Genomic DNA, 26211 nt, shown 5'->3' on the forward strand with positions numbered 1-26211 from the left:
ATGTTTTCAATTATATTAAAGTGTGTAAATTCTTTGGCCAGATACAATTTATCTATGTATACATTGTATCTATATAAAATTAATTATCTTAATGTAGTTCTAAAATAATTGCTGCTTTGAGTTATTGTTAAAGTCAATCATGTGTTTCATTTCATCATTGGAACTAAATCTGCTGGCCACAAAATTGTTTCATCGTGTCAGGTTTTTGAGATATGGTAACATTTAGGAATTAAGAACGGTTGCTTTTTGTTGACATTTGTAACTATTACTTTTATACAGATATATTTTAATTTCTCAATAAAAAGAGCAGTAGAAGCATAAAAGAAACCCAAAGGTTTAAAGGTTTAGAAGGTTATTTTAAAAATTATCCTGAACACTTTCACTTCCAATTGAAAATAAGTCTAAAAAAAATTTAATAACAACATTTTAGGTAAGATAAAAAAGGTTTGAAGTCATTATCTTTCTTCTTTCTGATATCACTAGACTCAATTATACAGGGTGTCTGGCAGCAGATTTATATTTTAAAAATTAAATTTAAGAAAAATCCATTGGTGTTAAGTCGTGGGACATTGGTGCCCAAATCGACGATCGCACCATCCTGTTGGAACCACGTGTGAGCTTGCAGGTTTTGCAAAAAGAAATCTGTTATCACGCATCCCCCGAGCATTCTCGAAAAAATGGTCAAATTATCCCATGCGTGGATAAGGCGCATGAAACAGTTACCCTGGGGCAATGCAATGGATTTTGGTGTTTCAACGAAGGTTATGGGTTCTTAGAGCCCTGATCTTGTAGGTATAGAGAGAAATAATTGAATGTTCTGTTATGACCATTTCAGAATTAAAGTTCAATCTTTTAATAAATCTATTAAGAAATATTTGTTGTTTTCTTTTAGAAATAATTGACGGGATCAACATGAATGGTATCGAATGGTATAGACTTTTTTGGAATTTGGTGAAAAGTGCGATTAGAAGAATGTGTTGGCTCAGAAAACGTTATACACATACATATATATTTTTCAATTTTTTCTTTCATTTTTGCAGTAGTGTAATTTAATTTGGTCTAGACATTTTGAAACACCCATATGACAAAGTTTTTAATGAGACAACCTTATAATTTGTGATACCTTTTCTTTCGGGACATATAACAATAAACTTCCATTATCCAACTTTCGTTAAACTAAATCATCACCAAGAACAAATTTTGAAAGTTCTTCTCTTTCTAACCGACATTTTCGAACAATATCATCATATCTGATTTCAGGTTTTTGCAATTGCAGGTCTAAATGGTCTGGATTAATTACTGAAATAATTTGTTCAAGTTTTTTGGAAGTTTGAACACAAGCTGAAGGATAGCCAATCAAAGCATCAACATGACCCATTAAAAGGCCACTTCTGTGTTGAATACTGTAATCATAGTTCTCAAGTTCAAGTGCCCAACGAGATATTCGAGCATTTACACTTTTACGGTTCAATGTCATCGTAAGAGAGTTACAGTCCATTATAATCTTAAATGGAATACCCTCGAATACACATGAAACTTCCGTAACGAATATATTATTGCTGATGGGGTTTCCAATTCAAAACTATGAAATTGAGACTCAGAAGCAGTTGTACGTTTTGAAAAATATGCAACTGGATGAAATTTGTAATCATCTTGTTTTTGCAAAAGTATTCCCCCAAAACCATCAGCACTTCATCACAACGCAATTCTGTATCGCGGTGACGTTATTAACTTATCCCTTAAATTAAAAAATGCTGAAAGGCATAAATCATCAAAACAAATTTAATACCGGGTTTCAAAAGGGTTCCGTAATGGCGTAGCGATATGTGAAAAGGATGGGACAAACCGGCGGAAATATGAAAATAATCCTAAACATATTTGGACTTGATCTAAAGTTTTCGGAATGGCAAGATGCTTTGTATTTTTATTATGTCTATTATTCGGACGAACACACTTTTCACTGATTGAGAATCCCAGAAAATCCATTTCATTATAGCCGAATTGGCACTTTTTGAATTTAAGTTTAAGTCGACGTTCAGTAAATCGTCGTAAAAATCTTTGAAGTACATCTTAATGTTCCGAAGTAGTTTCGGTAGTAATTGTTATATCATCCATCTATACAACAACAGTCCCTTCAGCAATAAATGGACGTCAAATATTATTAATAAATCGTTAAAACACTCCAGGTGCATTTTTTAAATAAAAAGGCATTTGCAAATATTCAAATTGTCCGTCTGGGGTTACAAATGCTGTATATTTAATTGAATTTTCTGAGACTTTTACTTGGTGAAACCCATTTTTTAGATCCAAAGTTGTAAAATATGACTTGCCTTCCAAACTCTCTAGGCAATCATCAATAAGAGGTAATCAGATAACTATCCCTTACCATGATTTTATTCAGAGGTCGATAGTCAACACATATTCGTTTCTTGTCCGATTTTTTTTGAAACTAGAAGAATTGGAAATGCATAGGGAGAATTACTAGGTCGTATTTGTTTATTTTTCAAAAGGTCGCTTATCATATCCCTGACAATACGCCGATCTTCATAAGAAAGTCTTCTAGGTGCTAAGCTTGTTGGAATATCGGAAGTGAAATTAATTTTCGTTTCCCGACCCAACAAAAGTGGATATGGAATAACTGAATCAGGAACAACAAAGATATTAATTAAGTTAGTTAACTTGCGAAAGGAAATTTTAATTTGAATTTTTCCAAAAGTACATAATTTTAAATTTCCTAATCCTTTATAACCAGAATATTGAGTCCATTGGTTAACTAAACCATTTGCAAAGCAGATTTTCTCATTAAACTAATCAATCAATTAAAGAAACGAAAGTATTACATCTATGCATAGAACCATTAGTCAAAAAGGTAACACTTACATCATTTATTTCGGAAATATGATCGTAAGCTTCTCTATTTGTATTTTCGATATTCTTGAACTGGAAATCATTTACTAGGGCCACTCGATTAGTAAGTTTTTTTGGACACTCTATTAAAATATGTTCTTTAGAACCACAACGAAAACATGAACCTTTTTCTCGTTTGGGATGAGGACATGAACTTGAAAAATGCCCAACATTTGAGCTATTACAACACAGCATTTTGGAATTATCAAAGCTCGGTTTCAAAACTGGTGCTTTTGTTATTGTTGCGTTTGTTGTAGACGGGGTCTTAATTGATGATTCATTTGATTCTCGTTGACTACGTAATTGGATATAGCGATATAACAGTTGCTTAAATGTTGTATATCAGAACACAGCAATGTTCACAGAATTATCTTGAAATCCCTCTATTATAAATTGAATGACTTGCAATTCATCAATATTCCCACGTGCTGCCAACTCTTGTATTTTGAGAATACATCCCACAACAGAAAGTTTCGAAAAACGGAAAGTGGTTTTTCCTTATTTGTCAATCGCTTCTGAAACAGTAGACCAAATGACAAAATGTGACAAAAAATTGTAACGGAATTGAATAAAACAATTCAGCAGCAGAATCCGTTTTCATTAAACGTCGGATTGACTTAAGGCGGTTAACATCGTCACCGGAGCTAGTTCTTGTTGCGGCGTTTTTCCAAAGCTCTAAGTTGTGCATCAATATTAACTTCTTCTTCTCCTAAAAATACTAAAAACCCGATTTATGGGAGTATTTTTTGAAACTTGATCATTATTTTGAAGTCCTCGCTGAAGGATTGAACGATCAAATCATTGTCTTCATTATTTGCGGAATTATCTGAATTTTTATTTTCGACAGAATTATTGTCCCTTTGATTTAACTCCCTGAATTTTTCATTGTACAGCTTCCGCAATCGCGTCAATGTAGCTGTTGTTGAAAAATCAACGTTTTGCTCCTTGAGCCAATCTTGGATTTCAGATTTGTTTATTTTCAGAATTCTTTATAATATATAATCAACTCATCATCAACAAATTAATCAACAATTTCCGGAACAATCTTACTTCTGAAGTTGTAATGGCCTTTTCAGAATTAAAGATTAATCTTAGAAATAGTTATAGATTACCTTTTATTGATGATTGTCGAGAGATATTGGAAGGTAAGGCATATATTCCAACTTTGGATCTAACAAATGGGTTTTTAATGAATCTTAAAATTAAAATTATATGTATATGACACTCAATTTACTGTATAAAAAAGTATTATTGAACACAAGTAAATTTAAAACTAGTACTCTTACAGTTCCTCGAACACGTGAGTAGGGGAACACCCCAGGGTGGTGTCCTTTCGCCTCTTCTATGGCTTCTGGTCATGGATACAATCAGATAAATGTGGAGTGAAGGCGGTAGCCTATGCGGATGATTTGGTGCTATTGGTGTCAAGAAAGTACACCTCTGTGATTAGTGAAATCACAGAGTCAGCTTTGAAGAAAGTTAGCAGCTGGGCCACGATTTGTGGACTAGGAGTTAACCAAAGTAAAACTGAACTATTGCTCTTTAGCACCAAAATTAAAGAACCGCCCTTCACGCTTCCTCGAATTAACGGTCAAATCTTATCATTGTCTTCCAGTGTAAAATATTTGGGAGTTATATTCGACCCTAAACGAAACTGGAAACTAAATATTAAAGTAAGGGTTAAGAAGGCCTGTGTTGCCTTCTACGCCTGCTGCAAAACTTTCGGCAAAAAGTGGGGACTTCAGACGAAGATGATTTTATGGACGTACACAGCCGTAGTACGTCCAATCTTAACATATATTTCGATTGTGTGGTGGCCTGCTCTTAGCCTATATTATTGATGAGCTAAAGAAGGTTAAGAGAACAGGTTGCGTGGGCACCACAGGGGCCATGCGTACTTATTCAACAAACACCTTAAACGTTATTTTGTATCTTCAACCAATCGACCTTTTTATTAAATGCATAGTTTCCTGCAGCGCTATTAGGCTGAAGGAATCAAACAGCTGGTTGTCAAGACCTTATGGTCACAGCAACACAACGAAATTGATTCCCTCAGATATTATCTCGGTAGACACTGACTAATGCACTCCTACTTTGAGCCTAAGGCTCAAAGTAGGAAAGGGTTTTAAGGTTATTTTTCAAACCTTAAAGATTATGGGAGGATGACATCGTGTCGATAGGTTTCGACACAACCATCTCTACTGACGGCTCAAAGATGGAGTGCGGAGTTGGTTCTGGGATCTTTTCTGAGTCCCTAAATGTAGCTAAATCCTTTAGGCTTTCTGACTTTGCTAGCGTTTTTCAGGCTGAACTGCTATCAATAAGGGAGGCATGTAAGATACTTAAACAAAGTCCAAACCAAAACCGAAATGCGGCAATCTCCACAGACAGTCAGGCAGCTGTCAAAGCCATTAACTCGGCCACATCCTCATCTAAATTGGTCCAGCAATGTCGCGATGAGCTTGCGAGCCTGAATATTAACCTCGGTGTCACCCTGATCTGGGTTCCGGGCCATAGTGGTATCGAGGGAAATTAACGGGCTGACGAGCTAGCCAGGCAAGGATCGGCCCTTCATAGCTCACTTGCGGAAATGGTTAACATTGTGCTATGAAGGGTAAAATTTTTTCTATCTACCAAACTAAATCAAACCGAAGGTGGAGCAATTTAATCAACTGCATTATATCTAGGGACATATGACCCACCTATAATAAAACCCGTACAAACGATCATCTATGCAGTCCAAGGCAAGATTCTTGCGGTTTGTACCAGACCAGTTGGGTATCTCTTACAACACCTTTTGCTGTAGTTGTAGTGACCAAAGGGAAAATGAAACGATAATCCATTTTCTCTGCAAATGTAATGCTTTGGCAAACACTAGAATGAAATACTTTGGAAAAGCATTCTTTCACCAACCAAAATGGCTCTAACATAATCGCTATGAAGCTTCTCCATAAATCTTTCACAGGTATCACAGGTCAAACGAGTTTTTGGTATCAAAACGGCGCACTACAGCGCTAATTGGATCCCAGGCTAGGTTGCCTTGAGAGACCTACTTTCAGTTCCTCGAAATATTTGAGTCGAAAATCAGTTTTTGGGTTTTTCTAAAAATAAATACTTATTTTTAAAAACAATGTTTTTTATAAGATAATATTAGTTTGAAGCCAATACGTTCGAGTAAAAAATCAATTTGTAACAAATTTTTAGTAGTTTCTTAGGTTTTATTTTTTGACACTACGATTTTCCAGTTTTTGTATTAAATCAAATGTTTGGCATCAGATAATTCTACATCTTTGACAGTTCTTGAGATATAGTCAACGAAAAAGGTATCCCGACGAACTACATTGCCCCAAAATGTCAAATGACTGCATTCTGAGAGAATTACTGTATTATGTATAGGAAATGTGTTTAAAATTAATTTTTGATGTTTCTTATATTATTTACATTTATAAAACATTTATGTACATATATTTTTTTACAAAAAGTCACAAAATTGAAAAAAAAAATTGTCTTGGTATGCACAATTATTTTTCTCATTCATGCAGTCAAAATGATTTCCTCAGACACATAGTTTTTTTTGTTTGTTCCTAAATAAAAAAAAAAGTAATATCATTTGGATGTTTTTATTAGGAAACGGAAAACTATAGCACCATTTGCTGTGTAATAAAAATATATGAATACCAACTTAACCGGGAATTGCTATAGATAAGTTGGAAAAAAAAACAAGAAAAACAGATGTTACTCAACTTTCTTCACTTGTAGCCATACAAATGACTTTTAAATGAAATGCTTTTTTTCTGTTTAATTAACTAACAGAGATGCTGTATCTATCTGGGATCCTTATTATATAAACCCATTTTACGAGAATATATGAAAAATAAAAAAGCATACCTAATTTACAAATAGTATGGCCATTTTTCTTTCATGTCATATTATTTTTGAAATACAAAATTTGTTTAAAGAATTTTAACTTTCTGGATACTTGCTTTTAGAATGTTCATAAAAATAGTTTTGCCTGAATAAGCATAATGTTTTTTTATCATAAACCAGTGTCGTGGGTTTATTCACATTATACTATCTAAAGTTGAAATTAAAAATATTCAAAGAGAAAATCTTCATTACAACACGTGAGGTTTTTGTGAACGTATAAAAACAACATAATTTCAAAACTGTGGCCATTTAATTAATCTTTTTGAAATAAATAAACATTTCTCAAATTTATATCGTTCCATATAATTATTTGATAAAATTTGATGGCAATTTAATTTATATTATAAAACTTTGTAAGACAAAAACCGTTCCATTTATCACTTCAATTTACTATCTGCAATCCAATTCACTGTCCAAAAAGTTGCTCATCATATATCTGTCGTAGCCTTATTCTTTTGGTTCATTTGGGCGTACATACACTTTTCTTTTGCACAGAAGTTTGTAGAAATTATCCGTATTAAAATATATAATTAGATTTTGATAACAACAACAAACCTAAACCCAAATCTTGACGTAAGCCTAAATACATACAAGAAGGTATGTAAATATTTTCGTAAACAAAAAAATATGGAAAGAAAGATAAAATTTTAATTGATGCTTACGAGTTTCTTCAAGAAAAAACAATCAATAAGTGTTTGTCATATATTATGATCAAAATTTAAAAATGCAATTGAAAATGACATTCATGTTAACTTCTATTTGTCTCTTTTTAAGGCGGCATGTCTGATGTTTCATACTTTACAAGAAGAAGATACTCTACGGGAATAATTGGCTGTATTTCAGAAATAATACTCGCAGGTGAACTGCAACTCAATTTTGATCCGGCAACTCTGGGAACAGCGCACAACGTCGAAACTGGAATCCTCTGAAAAAGCATAAACAGTCAAAACACTTGACGTTAGTACAATATTATTATTTTATTGTATTAAGTTTGTATAATACCAAGAATATACTTAATTGTTGTTTTATTTTTCAACTAAATAACTTATTCAATTTTGGAATAAAATAAAAAAAAAACAAAAAATCAACTAACTAATTACCAAACTAGCCGCAATAAAACTAAAACAAAAACATAAAAAACAATTCAAGAAATCAAAGAATTAAGTGCTATACATACAAGTTTTGTTTTTGAATTTAAATTTAAATTTAAATTTTTTTCTTACCGGAAATATATTTTTATTTTTTGCATGATAGGTTAAGCTTACTTTATATATAGGCGTAATAAATATACCTTTATAAACATGAACGTAATTTCATCATAAAAAAGATATATAACGCTATTTGTGATCTAAAAACAGAAAACCTATATCATTTTCTTCAATTAGTCAAATAAATTAAAAATTATTATAATAATTGTTTTTTAGAGATATTTATACAAAACAAAAAAAAATATATAAAAATAATGTAAAAATTAATAAAACACAAAAAAATGAATAAATATTGCGATAGAATAATACAATGCGTAAAAATATCATTTGTAAATGTATACAGACGAAAACAAATAATAATGATAAACACTGATCAACCACCAACAATTTAGAAAAAAGTAAACAAAACTCTAATGTAGCTTATTTATATATAAAAAAAATATAAAATAAAAAAGATTTAAATGCAACGCTAATAAAAAACAAAATAAAATAAAAATATGAAGAGAAGGGAGTTGAACAAAAATATATTCTTATGTAATCGACGTCTTTGTAAAAAACAAATGTTCGTGTTCAATAAGAGCTTCAATCTTAGCAAAACTATCTTTAAATGGCTCCAATCAGCTTTCAATGTCAACTAAAAAGATTGTCCTTTTTTACCGTGTACCAACCAGAGTCCATCCGATGAAGTTTGGCTAAGAGTTGTGACTTGAATTGAACGCAACCAATTACAAATTGCTGATACCGATGTTTAAGCTGCGAAAAAGAATAATATGAGAAAGGGGAAAGAAGTAATGTAAACAAAAAATATATTAATTTATAAACAAAATATATATAAATAAATATATATTATACTAAATAAATATGTATAGGTGACATTTTTGTACGAAGTTTAATAAGAAAACAAAATCAAAACATAAATTATAAAATATAAAGCAAACATACTCTTATGTAACATATAAAGTTTGTGGTGGTGTCTACGAGTAATGCATGCAAACGAAGATTAGAATAATTACGGAAACTAGTATATTATCATAATTATTATGAACTTGATTTGTACCTATATCTTTAAAATAGACAGAAGAATATTGCTGGATTTATTTTTAAATGCCATGTGGTGAATTTATACTTAGTCCTTCTATTTTTAGAAAAACAAAATTATCAAAACAATTTTGATTTTCGTTCAATACTTCAGTAATTTCAGTCTAGAAGATGTTATAAAATGGTTCCTTGAACATTAAATTATATTTCGAAGTTTGAAAAATTAAATCGATCGAAAAGTGAACTCATTTATACTTAAAATCCACCGCCTTTTCGCTAAAAATTATTCATCAAATTTAATTTTTGGATTTTTTGTTTTTTTTTTTTTTTTAATAAGCGAAACAAATTATTTTTGAGTGATGAACATCCTTCTTTGGACCTTAATAACACTGTTTAACAAGGTAACGTAGGTGGCAATAATGTACGTATACGATCTCTTAGGTTTTTGATGGCTTTAGCTTGAATCGAAATATCACGTCAGAGGTCTTAGATACAACCTTTTATAATTCGAAAACAATCATTATATTAGACTTATGAAGTAAATTTTTTCAATAACATTCTTGATAACTATCCACTATCACAATACCTTCCTTCATCTTTCTTATTTTTTTAAACCGTCATTAGTTGTAAGTCTTCACCTACGTTTCTTAAAAAAAGCTGAAGCATTGATGTTAAAACGGTTTTGAACAAAAAAAAGAAACAAGTATAACAGCAATCTTTAATTTTTGTACGTACTCTTAGTAGCAACAAAATACATAAGGTTGAAAGGTATTTTGAGTTTGATCACCAGCAGTTTGGATTCGGAATCAGCACTAAAAACTTACTTTCTCTCTAAAAAAGTTCCCCAATTATTCAAAAACATAAAAGAATTACATTGAAGGCGTCTCAAAACTTCAGATAGAGTTAAATAAGACCAATAAACCATTTCATAACTTATGAGAAATAACGAAAATTAAGCGAGATAATAAAATGATTTAAAATCTAGAAGATAAGGATTTGTGCTTTACAAAATCAATTTATTGATAAGGAATTTTATTTCAACTTACAATAAGCCTTAAAAACACCGTTTTTGTATGTCATTAAAAATTTTAAAGGGCGTAATTGAAGAACCTGGTGTGACAGAAAACTGTCTACCTGTGTTAATAGACGTAAGAATTTTGGTGAATTCAATTAGCTTCAAAGAAAAAAGAAAGGAATATCACCTTACTTAAGGTGGCGTTACTGTCCTGTGTGAACTAAGGCCTCACCCAACAAACTTCTCTATCTAGCTCGTTCCCTAGCTGGATGTCTCCAGTTTCGAGCTCCAAGTTGGGTGATGTCACTTTGCACTTGTGCACGCCACCTGATCCGCTGTTTTCTTCTCCTGTGGTGTGGATTCGAAGACTTTCCGGGCCGGAGCATGCGCTCTACATGACCCAGCCATATTAGTCGTTGGACTTTTACCCTTCTGGCTAAGTCAACGTCTCTGTACAGCCCGTACAGCTCGTCGTTCCATCTTCTCCTCCACTCCCCTTCGATGCATACAGTACCGTAGATCACACAAAGAACTTTTCTCTTGAACCGACCCAAGGTGCTTTCATCACTCTAATGCTTTCTTAGCTCCAAGAAACAGCGGTTAGCAAGAGTTATTCTGCGTTTTATCTCAGCGCTGGTGCTGTTTTCTGCGTTTACAGCGGAGCCAAGGTAGACGAAGTCCTTGACTACCTCAAAGTTACGTCTGTCGATGGTGACGTTTAGACCAAGACGTCGGTGTTGTAGGTCCTTTCTTGACGACAGCATGTACTTTTTTTTGCCCTCATTAACCGCTAAACCCGTTATTGCAGCCTCTGCCTCAATACTCACAAAAGCGTCATTGACAGTTCTTCCGATTATGTCAATTTCATCAGCATATGCCAGTAATTGGACAGACTTCTGAAAGATAGTGCATCTAGTGTTGAAGTGTGAGCTCTGCACTATTCTTTCAAGCACGATGTTAAAAAAATCGAAAGGTTCTGTTAAGTTGTTTCCAACCTTTATGGAGCAGCGTGAGTTCTCCATGGTCATCCTGCAAAAACGGACGAGTTTGGCAGGGATGCCAAAACTAGACATGGCTCTATACAGCTCGTCCCTGTAGATGCTGTCATATGCGGACTTAAAATCGATGAAAAGATGGTGGGTGTCGATTTGGTGTTCTTGGGTTTTTTCCAGGATCTGCAGTAATGTGAATATTTGATCGACTGTGGACTTACCTGGTCTAAAAGGAATATCACCATCAATATCAAAATCACAAGAATAGTAGACTAGTGGACCACGAAAGGCTTCCCTTACAATATAAATACATAGTGGTTCGTGATATGGTTTGCGCGATTGCTTTACCTTGGTTAAACCAAATGTTAACCAAGGCTTAGTTTTGCAATTCCGGCATTGAGAAGTCGTGAATTATAGCCCTGTATCGTTCGTTAAAAGCAGTGATGTATTGTGAAGTGTGTCATCTTGAACCAGAAAACGCATAAAGTTTAAGCAAATCTTAAAAACTTAAGCTCCAATTAAGGTAAAAACCTAATCAGATTGTTCCAAGAGAAGAGTTTTATTGAGAACCATCAATGAAAAATACTGACCAAAGAATGAGAGGAGATTTAAGGGGATCGCGTGACTGAATGTTAGCAATTAGTTTGTTCTTGTTTATTAATAGTTTTTATTAGTCCACCTGTTAAAAGCAAAATATGTATATCATTTATTAACATTTCATCATTGATGGAATTGATAACATACCGGTTATTTGTTTAGAATCATTAGATACATTTTATTTTTAGTTCACCGCATAGCATTTAAAATTCAGCAATTGATGAGTGTAATTGTATACTAAAACCAATATAAAGTAGATAATGTCAATTTATATGTAAACACCTTCATTATGTGAGTATGTGTATATTTAAATTGCTCCTCTGTTAAACTATCCAACTTCATAATAAAATAATAATTATAATTATTGTACACCGATTTCGCAAGAACCAAACATTAGATACCTACAACTACAACTTAATACATTACATAATTCATAATTCAACCAACAACCACTTAACACCAAGTTTTAGTTTGTGTGAATCCCTCCCCACATCACCCGAAAATTCCACTTAATAAAATACTGTCCCATTCTTATCGAATATTATGATGAAACAAAAATATATAAAATAAAAACAATCCTTAAGAAAAAAAATGTAAAACAAAACTCTAACAAAACAAAAATATAAAACAAATCACAATTACTAATGCTGTTATCTATTTATGCAAAGAGTAAATATATGTCAATTCCTAAAAAGCAAAGAAAACGCTGTAAAATAACTGATTGTAAAAATTGATTTATTATCATTATTATTATGTAATAAGTTCTCCACGTGCAACACAAGCAACAAAAATCATTCGAGAATAAATGATATACCTATTATTATTTTACAATTTTTATGGCTGAATAAATTTATTTTGAATTTGTGATTTTTGTAGTTTTTCTTAATATTAAAAAAAAATGTTTTTAATTATGTACTTTAATTTATATTTAATACATTTTTCTTTACCTTTTTTAAAACCCCTTATCGAAAAATCAGCTTATACACAAAAAACCATATTAGATACCTCCAGAACAATTTTATCCTACAGAGAATGACATTTTGACATCTGGTAAGATTAAACACAAATTATTAGTGCCGATATAAATAGTTTAGTTATAATTATTTAGTTATAATATCATATTAATATAGTGAAGCTTTTATATTGTACATTAAATTAAAATGAAATTTAACACATTCAGTTTTAAAATGAATTTTAAATGCATAGTTTACAAGAAACTGTCATTTGAGTTCCTTACAAATGTTAGCTACTTGAACCGGGGAACCACTAGAAGACAAGATTGAATTGTAATAGGTTGTTTTATTAAACAAGTCCACTGATTGATGGATTAGAAGTATATCCGAAAATAAAGTTAGGTTCGAAAATAGTGAAGATTTTCCAAAGACATACCTAAGAGGTTTTTTAAATGCTGTGATACACGATCAAAATGCCGACCGTAACCCATAGAAATACCGTACCGCACTATTTACTCCAACACTTTTGTAGTCAGAATTGCAAGAAATTTCACACTCAGAAGTAGCTAAAGGTAATATAAGTGGTTTCACAAGTAATGAACGTATTTTAACAGGTGTATAGTACCGAGTAGATGTAATTTTTCCAAGTAAGTGTTCGGTTGAAAACCACACCTAGGTTCTTTGTTTCAACGAACTCTATAACACAAGAATTTAAGATAATAGGTGGAAAGTATGAAAGCTCTAGCTTATACCTAGAAATAACAACACATTTTGATATTTATTTGGGTTTATCATGATTGTCCTACCAGCGCATAATTACTTTAAGGTCTTCATTTAAAGAAACTGCAGTAAATTTGATGAGTCTGAGTCCCAAGGGGAAACTTATGTGTAACTGATCATCATCAGTTTACAAATGAATGGTGCAGTGTTTAGTTTGTTGACATACATTGAAAACAGCAAGGGACAGAGAAGAGATCCACTACTATTTAATAAAAATTTAAATTTATTGAAATTTATTGTAGTTTATAGGTTAAGTAAGAGTTTATTATTTGGACTTTACTACTATATAGAAAGAGTTAAACGAGTTAAAGAGAGGCCTTTGAAAAATCCAAAAGTTTTTAAATGTTTTCTGTGAAACTTTTTAACGCTGTAATAAGGCTACAGAAGCCGGGCTGCTTGGAAGTTGATACATTTTCATGGTTAAGAAATGTAAGTAGTCAAGCTTGCATGATTTTTCAAAAACTTTTGAGAGAAAATTTTGGTCTAAATCACCACATCTCGAGAACAGGTATAATTTGTTGTATTTTTCATTGAGTTGGAGTTCACTTGTCGAAACAATTGAATTTAGTACATGAGTTATATATGGTAAAAGCACTGGCAATAAAAGTTTAAGAAATGAGGGATGCATTTGATCAAGACATACCGCGTTTGAATTGATAGAGAGGACACTGTCGACCACATCTTCAGAACAATTGGCAGTATGTTTAAATGATTATTTGCTTGAAGTTATAAGCAGTCGCTGCAATGGTATTTTAAGTTTTTTTGGAGATAGATCCAACTCTTCAATCTGATTATATTGGGACACAAAGATGCCAGTTTCCTTAAGTGTCTGCCAAATTTGTTTGCTGCTTTGGCAATTATTAAAATGACCAAAGAATAACTTAATCTTCTAAACTAAGACCGTTTCGTTTCATAATGAACAAATGAAACAAAATGTCAACGAGAAACCTCTTTTATCGCTTGTAAGCCAAATCGCACTGTTCCATTAATGGTCTTATGTCTGTTGTGATCCCAGGATCCCTGCATATCGAAAAGTCTTAACAAATATATTATTTATATATTTTACTTGTTGTCAAGGTGAAGAAATTAGATCCCAATTTAAACTTAGAATATTACTATGCAGTAAAGGGAACTTTATGTTTTTGAAACCAACGTATTATAGGTAGTGAATATCTGTAGGCTCGAAATTTGAGAAATATTGAATATGTGTGTTCAGAAGGTGGGATTGAAACACTGTATCAATTGTTTTTTTTTATTCAATTGGATGAATACAGCACTTTAAAGGACTTAACGACATAATTATTTGTTAAAATTGAAAATAACAACTACGTTTTGTTAACTGAAGGTATATTTAATTATTCGATTTAACGTACAAAGATTTAATAGGGATTTATTAGCTTCACTCAAACACTTGCTATCATTAACGTTAGGCATTAATAAAGTCAAAATTGGTCATAAGCATAACCAACTCCAAGGTGTTAGAGTATTTGTTCGTTGTATCCGTTGATTCGTTATAACCGATTTTAAATTTTATATTAAAAAAATGTTTTATTTGAAATTTAAGGCAATTAGTGACTTTAAATCGATCCTTAATATTACAATTTTTTTTAGTTGCAAAAAGTCTGAACACAGAGCTTTAAAGCCTTTGACGTATGAATAGTATTCAAATTACCATTCGATTTTTATTAAAGAACAAAATGTAGAAATCCCAAATAAAAATAATAATTGCAAAAGGGAAATCCCCATAAATTTTTATTTTTGAATGAAACGAAACTTGCATTTAAAACTATATCGTTTAAAAGCGATTTTGGATTAATACAATTTTTATGAAACTCTTTCGTTTTAAGCGGTGTCGTTATTATCGATCTTGGTGATGATTTATTTAAATAAAAATTCTCAATAAGAACAAAATTTAACTTCGCACTATTCAGTTTTTAACTAACCAAATTGGTTTATTGCGTTCACTACTGAGGTTAATTTTAGTTTTTTCTTGGTAATTTATTTTGAACTTGAACCTGAGGCAGGCTGTAAAGCTTAAGGTGTTCATAGGAAATTAAAGCATTGTAATTCCAAAACAAATTGAGAAAGAAGCCCAGATTTTTTAGTTCCAGTTAACTTATTAATAATCAAGTCTGGTTATTAGGTCTTTTATTGTTCGTGCATTTCATTTCTTAAATTGCATGCACTTTATTCTAAGGATGCAGAATTCAGATACACGCAAACATTAACATTACGTACTTCTTTTCAATTGTTGACTGAAAGTAGTTTCAATATCAAAAAAGCGTAGGTATGATATGAACCCCCATGTCCAGTTCGTTCACCTTTAGTCAAGGATAATATGAAAAATACCCGTATTACAACGTTAGTTAGAAAACTAACTGTCAGGTACAAACGTTTTATCTTCGATATTATGCTTCTCCAAGAAAAAATTCCTCCATACAATATTTGTTCATAAACTTCGACTACTCTTGTCATACAGATTTAAAAGCAATTTTAAGTTTTTAAAATTCACTCTTACACTCTCCTGTTAAAGAAATTCGCGTGCAAGAAACGTAAGTGCACAATAATTTTAAAATGTATTTACAAGTTGGAAAACTCGTAGGCATATCAAAAAATAAATGTAGTTGTTTTCGAATTCGTACAAAGACCGAAGTTTTAAACTTTATTGTTTTTGGAAATAAACCGTGCAATTTTGCATATTTAACCAAATTAAATGTTGTTTTTTCCTTTTATTTTAAGTATATAAAATAATAGGGAATGTTCAATTAAGAGCGTAATTTTTTAATTTTAATTAAGTAACACTCAGTTTTGACTCCGGATTGGTGTTTCATTGATTTTGTATTTTGAGCCATATTTGTGCATATTGTTAAAAACTTTCACCAAGAATAATGATTAAAAAAGTTAAGATCTTAAATGTGAAATCGATACATTTTTATTAATTTTAGAAAACCAAAGTAACACATTTGTTCATTTCTTTCACATAACATAAATTTAAATCATTAGTTAAAATAAAAACTTCTCTTCTTTAGGGATATTTCTATGCGGAAAAGTATGTAAGGTAAGGCGAGTTCAAATTTTGTTTGACATCTTTCTTATAATATTATTATTAAAAAATATTTCAGGAGCTAATATTACCGTAAGCCACTAGAAGCCGCCCAAAGAGTCCCACATGGATAGGTTTTATATACTAAGCTGACGTCAATTTCACACAAACTTTAAGAGCAAGTTATTGGCGCAAAATTGTAAACAAACTTTTGTTAGGGTTGTAGCACCCGTGGCATGATGGTAAGTGCGTTGGACAATCATGCAAGAGGTCCTGGGTTCGATCACTGCCTATGCCATCTAAAGTTTTTGTCACGGGTACTGCCTTTTGCGAGGAATTGACAAATTCTCCAAGAGTAATTCTTGTCATGAAAAGAGCTTTCACAAATAAGCCGTTCCAATTCATCATTCAAGTGTAGGTCCCCTCTATCGCTTACAACAGTACTCGCACACAGGAATGGTTGAAACCTGTAAGTCAAAAGACCCTAGTTCTCAACGGACTGTTGCGCCTCCCAATTTATTTAATTTTTTTTTGTTAAGGGTTCAACAATTTACTAGTTTTCAATTTGCTAAATATTAACCAATTAACTAAAGGAGTCCAATGTTTCAAACCCCTCTATTCGTATTGCTAACTTGTCTATTGCTTATTGCGGCTTTTGTTTAAAAACGAGCAGTAAAACATACGAGTATGCCTGAAAAGTGACAGTGCGTGAAAATAAACGAAGCATATATGTAAGCTTAAACAAACCTATTAATTGGAATTCCTAACTGTTGATTGGACCATTCCAACCACTTCTCTTATAAGAATAATTGTACCGATGTCATATGGATTTAGCAAACTGATAAAAGTTAAAGTAGCCATTCTAAACTTTAGCATATTGTTAAGAGATAGTAAGATGTAAAACTCGATTTCCGTTTTTTTTTAAGAAAACTGCCCTTTCTTCTAGACAGTAGTTACCTACTGAATTTTGAGCGCTTACAAACATATTGATCCAAAGTTATATTATATACCTAATCTTTTGAACTATGACTTGAACGCAACCCATACAAGGATTATAAACGCAACCAAGTCTATGTTAAAGAGGTATACGCTTTGACTTCTACAAACAAAAAACTTTGTTATTATAATAATACTTCCAGAATAAGCCCCCTTTTTGTTTATTTAGTCATCATAAACAAAAAGATTTGAATATTACATTATACCTACATATCTACATCTTTAGATAGGTATACATTAAAATTAAAAAGTCATAAAGCTACTATGTAAATGTTTTTCTTCTTTAATTATCCAAGAACCTAGCAATGTTTACATATTCGATGACTTTTTGCTCTCAGTGTTCAGAAATTGCAGAGTTTTCAATTCTGTCACGGAGTTGAACGACGGACTGTGTTAATCTTTCAATTCACTATCCACTTGATACTAAGAATTTATCTTCGGATGCAGCAGAAAGGTTCTATCCGATATATTATGTATAAATATTAGGGTTGTCCAGATAAAAAAAGGTTTGGTTTGGAATTCCACTACTTCAATTAAAAAGTATTCATGTGTACAATGTACATAGATAGATAAAATATTTATTCCTTTTCACTTCTTTGCAGTTTAATTGTAAATTTATTAAATAATTGATCGTGTTCTAAAAAAAGGTTGTGTTTTTGTAATTTTGTAAAAACAGCATGAAATAAAAAATAGTAGAAATATAAAGAGCCAAAATTTATTACTAAGGCTTTAAACTACGCATGATATTTTACTACTATTTGCTGTATATATTTTTTGTCAATATTTAGAAATTAAAAAATTAAGTGTTTACAGGGTAGTCATCTCATAGGTAATTATGACACTGTTACATCTCGCTAAAAATATTGACAGAAAGTCATCATCATATCTCATATCGTACACTTGAATGTTTTTTAAATATTAAAAACTTATTTTAAAAGTAAGTGTTATGTTAGTAGACATCACCCATGATCGCAACTTTACTCGTATATGGTTCTTTCTTTTCATCGTGAAGAAATTTTGTTTAACGATGGAACTATTTAGTAACATCATCCACAAAAACTTACTATTTGATGTTCTTTATATAGGTTGCTCTGTACTGCAACCGATGCATGCCCAGAACGTTACAGTACAGCCAATGTGGCGTTTTTCTTTTTTAGTTCAGAGCAGAGCTAGAACTGTCAAAAAAATAATTGTGTTTCTTTTTGAGCTCAAATTCATGTTTCTTTTTTAGTTCTGAACATGTTCGGAGCGCGGTCTGTGTGAGAAAACGGAGTAAAATGCTGAGCACAAACAATTTGATATCTGAAAACCACGAAATTAAAAAAAATCATCATCAAAACAATAAAAATGGCGGAAGAGGCTGGTTGCTCTGGTGTAGAAGGTAAGGCAATTTAGAAAAAACTAATTGCGTATAGCATTTTTATAAATCAAATTTATTTCAGGCGTCAAATAGACTAACGCTATGACTAACGAATTAATTTGATTAAGGAAAATTTTTAACGCCTTCAAACAAAACGTGCAAAAAAAACAATATATCAAAAAATTGCTCAAAAAATTGACGAAGAATTCTATGTTAAAATAACATTTCAGCAGGTCGACTCCAAATGGAAAGGTCTGAAGCGACAATACAAAAAAATAAAAGAAGAGAAATAGTCGACAGGAAACATGAGAAAGTATTTGGTGTATTTTGATTCAATACACGAAATTCTATTTCGAGCACCCGAAATCCGTCCTCCGGGGGATCTTCTTCTGAAGATTCTGACGTCCAAGTGACAGAACACTTTGTGGTAGAAGAATCTGATAACGTCCTAGAAGAAACTTCCATCACTAATTACAGAAAGAAGAAGAGGAAAAATGATGAAGTCGATGATAGGATCGAAAAACGACATCTTGAGAGAATGGAAGTCTCTAATAAATTTTTAGACTTATTGCAAAAAATGTTGTTAGCTTACTTTTTTCATCTTAGTAGTAGTAGTAGTCTTTATTGAGATTTTTTTTTTTTAACACAAATTACATTCTTAATTTTTAGGAGGTACACATCCATAAATATACATATATGTTTTTTTTTAAATTAATTTGCCGACTTAGAATTGGTCTGGCTATACTTATTATATATTTAATATTAACTAATTTTTAATGCGATTCACAGTTTAAAGACAACAGTCTGATATATTTTTAAGATTATTAATACGTCCACTCAAAAAGACGATACTTAGATGCATAAGAAAGATAACTTAACCTAAAAGAATGCTTAACCTAAGAGAATGATAATAGATAATGATTTCACAATATGTTTGTTTCTATCTCCTTACATAAGATGAAGCTAGTTTCAAATGGAGTAGCATATAGTTTTTATTATTAAATTTGTATCCATGACGTTTTTCCTTTTCAAGTAGGTATCTCAGTTTGGTTGTTTTCATTAGTATGTGGAGTTTTAAATGTATCACATAGTTTTATATATCTAAGATATCTTTACTTAAATCTAAAATTTATCAATAAATAATATATTTTAATTCACAGCACAGTTACTAATATTATAGGAACTTAAGTTAGTCCAATTGTAATTGGATGAGTTCAGTCTAGACGTTGCAATTATTTGTATTATCTATTTTATTTTTCTATTTGATTCAGAGCTGTTGAGCAACTTAGCCTCTGTAAGTGCCTGGGACCCGATTTTTGTAAAATGGTGAAGTCAAAAGATTATCATCCTCGATTTCCAAAACAGCGTTGGACCCTTCATTGAGGATACTAATTGGAGATATATAATATCTATCATTTAGAGACCAGTTGATGTTGTTAATAAAAATGTTTTGAAGAAGAAAGTTATCATGATATTGTAATGCTGAGATTCTTTTTTTTGAAAGTCCGGTTAGATAGTAAAGCAGGGGAGAGATCTTTGAGTCATTATAGACTGTCTTATTATTATTAAAGGGCGTATTAATGTCTTATACATTAAAAGTTTGGTTTTTGGTTCAACGTTAGTAGAATTGAGTAACAATTTTAACTTAGCAGCTGCAGCTTTGCTGTTGTTTAGAGCTTTTCTCGCGTGTGGATTCATTTTCAATCTTTCGTGAAGATTGACGCCCAAGTACTTAATCGATTTTTTTAAAGGAATCGATTTTCCATCTATGGATAGTTTGAGATATCGGCTTTCACGAACAGCAAGGTGGTGGCCTTTACCAGCCGCGTTGCGAAAGCAGATAAGCTCACATTTATCAAGGTTCAGGTCAATACCCCATTTTTTATAATAAGGAATCACTATGTTGAGGTGTTCTTTTACCGAATTCAATGCTTCATGGGGTCTCTCATCAGAACTATATAGGATTGTGTCATCAGCATAGAGGATGGAATTGGATTCGACGTGTTGTGTAGGAAAATCGAATAAGTACAAGTTGAAACGGAGGGGTCCAAGGATGGATCCTTGAGGTACTCCCGAGAAGATGTTGACTGGTGAAGAGGTTGCACCTTCAAAGTTGACAGAAAGACAGCGGTTAGACAGGAAACTAATCAGAATTTTTATAAGGGTTGGAGGGATGTGCAATAGATTCAGTTTAAAAATAAGGCCGGCATGCCAGACAGAGTCAAATGCTTTTTTTAGGTCAATGGCACAAGCAACAGTACATTTTTTTGATCTGAGATTGTTAAGAATTTGATTATGAAAATGCAATAGTGCATGTTCTGTGGAGTGTCTTTTTTTAAAACCGAACTGTTCCGGTTGCGTGGGGTCAATATCATCAAAGAAGTTAAATAGTTTTAAATGTATGATTTTTTCGAATAATTTGCCGACATTAGAGAGAAGAGATATTGGGCGGAAATTTTCAATGCAATTTTGGGAATTGCCTTTTTTTATCGGTATAAGATAAGCTTTTTTCCACGCAGTCGGAAAATAACAATTGTTAAGACAGTTGTTAAAAATAGGGGTGAGAAACTTTGCAAGCGTATGTTTGGTTTTACGAAGAATGAAATTTGGAATTTGGTCAGGACCAGCTGACCTTTTATTGTTTAGAGATGAGATTAAATTTTCAACTGAAATTTCTTGAATCAAGGAAACATTGCTATTGTTAGAGGAATTATTTAGAGAAGAAAAGTTTGTCAAATATATGTTTGCGTTCCAAACTGGGAAAGAAGAATTAAAAGTATTTACCTCTAAGGTAGTGACCGGATCGAAAAATGGTGTTTTTTGGGCATATAAAATAGAATAAAAGGAGGCAAATGCCTCTGCTTTTTCAGATGGGGTCGAGTAATTGTTATTCTGAAACGAAAGAACCTGATTGCTTAATTGCGTGTTGTTTGCTTTGCGGCCGGTTATCTGGTCAATTACCTTAAAAACATTTGAATTTGGTTTAAGACTGGCTAACTTTTTCCTGAATTGCTCATTTGTTTCAAGTCGAACTCTTTCACTGATTAATTTAGAAAGGCATTTTATCTGTGCCGACAGTTCTACATAATGTTGGTTATTGCGATCACCGAAGTGATGAAAAAGTCTTTTGAGTCTTAGTTTCCAGTTCTTTCTAACTTTGAAGAGATTTAATGTAGATGGAGAAATATCGAGGCGATTATTTCGTGAGCTAATTTTTTGGCTGTACTGGTTGATACAGTTAGTCAGGACTGCAGTGGACAAATCAATGAAATTATCGGTTTCCTCATTTGAGAGGTTTCTATCGATAGGGATGTTTAAATTTGAAAGTCTGGTGTTAAGTGATCTATTAAAGGCAGGCCAGTTAGTATTCTTAAAGCTGGTATATTTTTTTGGAAAGTCCGGGAAAATTGAGCTATGATCAAGTTGTATGGTTGCGAATATCGAGAAGTGGTCCGATATTTGATCGAGAGTAGTGCAAGCTATGTTGTTATTTGATCTGAGGTTAGACGAGGTCAACAAGAAATCAATGTGAGAGCCAGAAGCCGGGCGGGTGGGACCCACTGGGCTGACAATGTCGAAATCGAGAAATTGGTTCTCGAGGAACCAATTGGCTAAGTTGGAACCATTCTGGTTTGTTTTTGGGTCGCCCCAAAGTGGGTGCCTGGAATTAAAATCACCGCCAATGATTATGTAGTCGAAGTTAGATAAGGAAGATAAAAGATCATCGAGAGCTGTTGAAAGGGATGTGCCAGCATGACATGGTACATAAATTGAGACAAGTGCTAATGTTTTTGAAAATTGACGTGTACTTAATGGTACAACAGCTATGGTTGCTGAAATCAAAGAGTTTGAAAAAAATTTTTGGGAGAACCGAATAGAATTCTTCACGAGAATTCCGGAACCTCTACCTTCGTTATTCCTAATTAAATCGTAATACTCGTTAAAACGACATCTGTTTGCTGTTTTTTTAAGACAAGTTTCCTGAAGGAAGACTGCAGTTGGATAGAACTCTTTCAAAAGGAGGTCTATTTCAATTTCTTTATCTTTTGTTAAGGAGTTAACATTAGACGAGATTAGTTTGAGAATCATGGTGAAAGGGGGGAGAGGGAGGCAATAAAGCAAAGATAGGCACCAGGTTTTTGGGATTCTTCGAGTGTTTTATAATGAGGCCAAAAGCCTCTAATTTTGGATATGAGAGTCGCTATTGGTACCCCAAAAAGTCTCTCAGATTCATTTAAGAAGTCTGCCATATCATTTGGATTATCTGGCTTAGAGACCGGACGTTCAATTACAACATGAGGGGGTGCTGAGCCTCTTAATTTGTCAGCATAAGATAAACCACTCTGTGGAATGGGTATAGAGAATTTAGTAATATGGTTAGAAACATGATTTTTATTTGAAGACAATGCTTCTTCTTTCTTTTTTTTTATGAATGCAATTCGATTCGGACAGCCTCTGTAGCTAGCCGGATGACCAAGTTCTTTGCAGTTTACGCAAGAAGCAACCGATGTTTCGGTTTTCGGACCTAGGTCACATTGACCAGGTTCATGGTCTTTTAGACATTTAACGCATCTATTTGCAAAACTACAGTACTTAAGGACATGTCCGTATCTCTGGCATCTAAAACACTGTTTAGTGTCTGAGTTTCTAACTGTATCCCAAGTTATCTTGTGTCTTAGTAGGAATTTAATTTTTTTAATTTTTTGAAGGCTTTCTCTATCTTCTAAAGAACAAAGGAAAAGGTCGAGCGGAATATTATTCGATTTAGACCATTTAGTCTCAAAAATCTTTACCGATACTCTCAACGAAGGGTCCAACCTGACGAGCTCTTTTTGGATTTCAGCTGGTGAAAAATTATTCGTGATCCCTTTCAGGATCAAGTTAAATTTTTTGCACTGCTTTGGCGTAAAGGAGAAAGCCTCTACACCACATTCTTTAAATTTATTTATGAAAAAACTATGTAGCTCAACACTCCTAACAATCATTTTTAGTTTGCCAAATCCATTTGCAATAAACTTTATATCATCCAAGTTATAATTGGACTTACCCAGAAATTCCATTATTGATTTTGAGGAGACTCCCTTCGTGAAGATGGGCGGGCACCATGGTTCTTGTTTTGACGACGTCTGCTCAGGCTCGTTCCTATTGGTGTTAGTTTTGTTACCAGAGTCACAGTTTGAATTGTTGTTCTGTCTAATGTTTCTAATGTTTTTTCATCTTTTTTAATCCTTTAATGAAGTATTTAATTTTATTTTTTTTTTAATGTAGCACTTCACTTTTTTCGTTATTTTAAATTCTTTTATGACGTTTTTTCTTTTTTTTTAATGTAGAAGTTCCTTTTTTTCTTACTTTTTCGTTATTTATGAAGTGTTTTTTTTTTCTTTTTTTAATGAAGCAGTTAATACTCCAATGTGATAAACTTTTCAAATAGTTTTCTTTAAGTACAAAAAAATATAAATAAAGTGATATTTTTCTATGTATACAAATATGATTCTTGTTCTATTTTAATTATCATATCATATCGATCCATATGAAACGATACGAATTTTTTTCGAAATATCCAATGGAATTGAAAATTGTTTTGAGAACCAGTAAGGAGACTTAGATTGAGGTTGAAATGCGTTCCAATCATCAAAATCCGTTCAGAAACTTTCAAATTGTATCTTTTATGAAGTCTGTATGAGTTTTTCATAACTATTCATACTTCATTAAATTAAGTTGTGGGATATAGTTGGTGCTCTAATTGCTATATGGCAACCATCTGTTACCTGGTAAACGGGTTTTCCGCAAATAATGCGCAGACGTTCTGACAGCCTCATCTGAATTTGGCCATTTTATAAACCTCTTCCGCCTATTTAATTTAAAGAGATTATCACAAATGCTGGTGATAATTCGGAATACGTTTGCAATGCAAAAGCCGAATCTATCTGCAATCGATCTATAATCATACCTTTAGTAAAAAGTGTATTGAAAAACCATTAATACAAACCATGCATTCGGGATTGCCTTAAGTACCATATCATATCTTTTAGATATCGGTAGATTCCTTACCAGGTCCATAATTATGGTGTTCCATGGCAAGAAGTTCTTGACACAACGTATCAAATACAGTCGGATTCACTCGATAATGTTGTTTGAAAGTCTTGTCGGAGAATCTCGGCAACACTTCTTCGGCAAACTTCTCATCTTTTATAATTCGATTTGAATTAATTTCTTTTAGATATCGGAAAATTCCCTATACCAGGTCCATAAGTATGGTGTTCCATGGCAAGAAGTTCTTGGCACAACATATCAAATACAGTCGGATTCACTCGATAATGTTGTTTGAAAGTCTTGTCGGAGAATCTCGGCACCACTTCTTCGGCATACTTGTCATTTCTTATAATTCGCTTTAAATTAATTTCCAAAGTATTTTCTTCATCGTCTTCATCATCAAAAAACAAACTAAATGCTTCCCTGAAAAAATTGCTTTATCCGGCTTTATATCGGTGACAGCTATATAGCGCCATGATTACCGAATTTTTAGTTAATCGATTTAACAACCATGGAGCATCTCATATGACATATTGCTCAATCAACGCTGCTTAACTATTTTCTGTGGAGATATGTGAAGTCGCTAGCCTAAACCGATAAGCACGAATCGATTGACCACTTGGAGGAAAACATTCCCCAAGTTCTTGTCGGTATACGGCCACGAATGTCGAAAAACCCATTGAACATCGAATTGGAGTGACAGTGATATGACAGAAGATTATATTTCTATTAAAGTAAACCTTATGTCAACTAAAACAAAAATCATCTTTGTTTCATTCCATTTCAAATTTCTTAAAAAAAAACTTTATATTATAAACCAATTATAAAAAACGCAACTTATAGAGTTGTACTGACCTTTAGGAATACAATGAGGGAATATTGTTTTATTTCTTTTTATTGCTAGCAACTTAAATTTGAAAGAAAACATTTTTGAAAATCATTGCGAAATGAGTAACAGCCATTTAAGACTATTTTCTTTCAATAACCACCCTAATGTACACCTAACATAATTATAAACTTCATGTTGGTAAACTCAATGCATAAGGGTTAAATCAAAAATTCTTCAAAGAATTGGAGATCCAGATTTGCATTTAAAAAATAGAATTGCTACCTTTCATCCAGCATCCAGAAAACCCTATTGAATATTAAAATTAAGGCCGATAAAGGAATTTAACCCAATATTTCGGAATCATAAAAATAAAATTTTGGATAGATAGAGTACGTAAAACGTTTTCTTTTTTCTAATTTCCATCAGCCATAAGAGTGGAAGCAGGTAAATGCGACTCAGTCGGATCTTTTCCTGTTCAACATATTATGTTTTAAATCCGTCTTGGTTATAAGAATGCTTGGACATAAACTCAA

General features: G+C 32.4%; 1 protein-coding gene across 4 annotated transcripts in view; it reads left to right on the forward strand.

The window, feature by feature from the left end:
• Positions 1-12551, forward strand: part of LOC129952956 (uncharacterized) — a 107056-nt gene extending 94505 nt beyond the window's left edge. For all 4 annotated transcript variants that reach the window (XM_056065940.1, XM_056065939.1, XM_056065941.1 and 1 more), the window contains one exon: positions 7609-12551. In XM_056065940.1, the coding sequence (XP_055921915.1) occupies positions 7609-7763 (155 nt within the window). In that variant the 3' untranslated portion in view covers positions 7764-12551. The remainder of the gene's footprint in view (positions 1-7608) is intronic.
• Positions 12552-26211: the final 13660 nt, after the last annotated feature.

Source organism: Eupeodes corollae, chromosome 3 (genome assembly GCF_945859685.1).
Source record: "Eupeodes corollae chromosome 3, idEupCoro1.1, whole genome shotgun sequence".
NCBI lineage: Eukaryota > Metazoa > Arthropoda > Insecta > Diptera > Syrphidae > Eupeodes > Eupeodes corollae.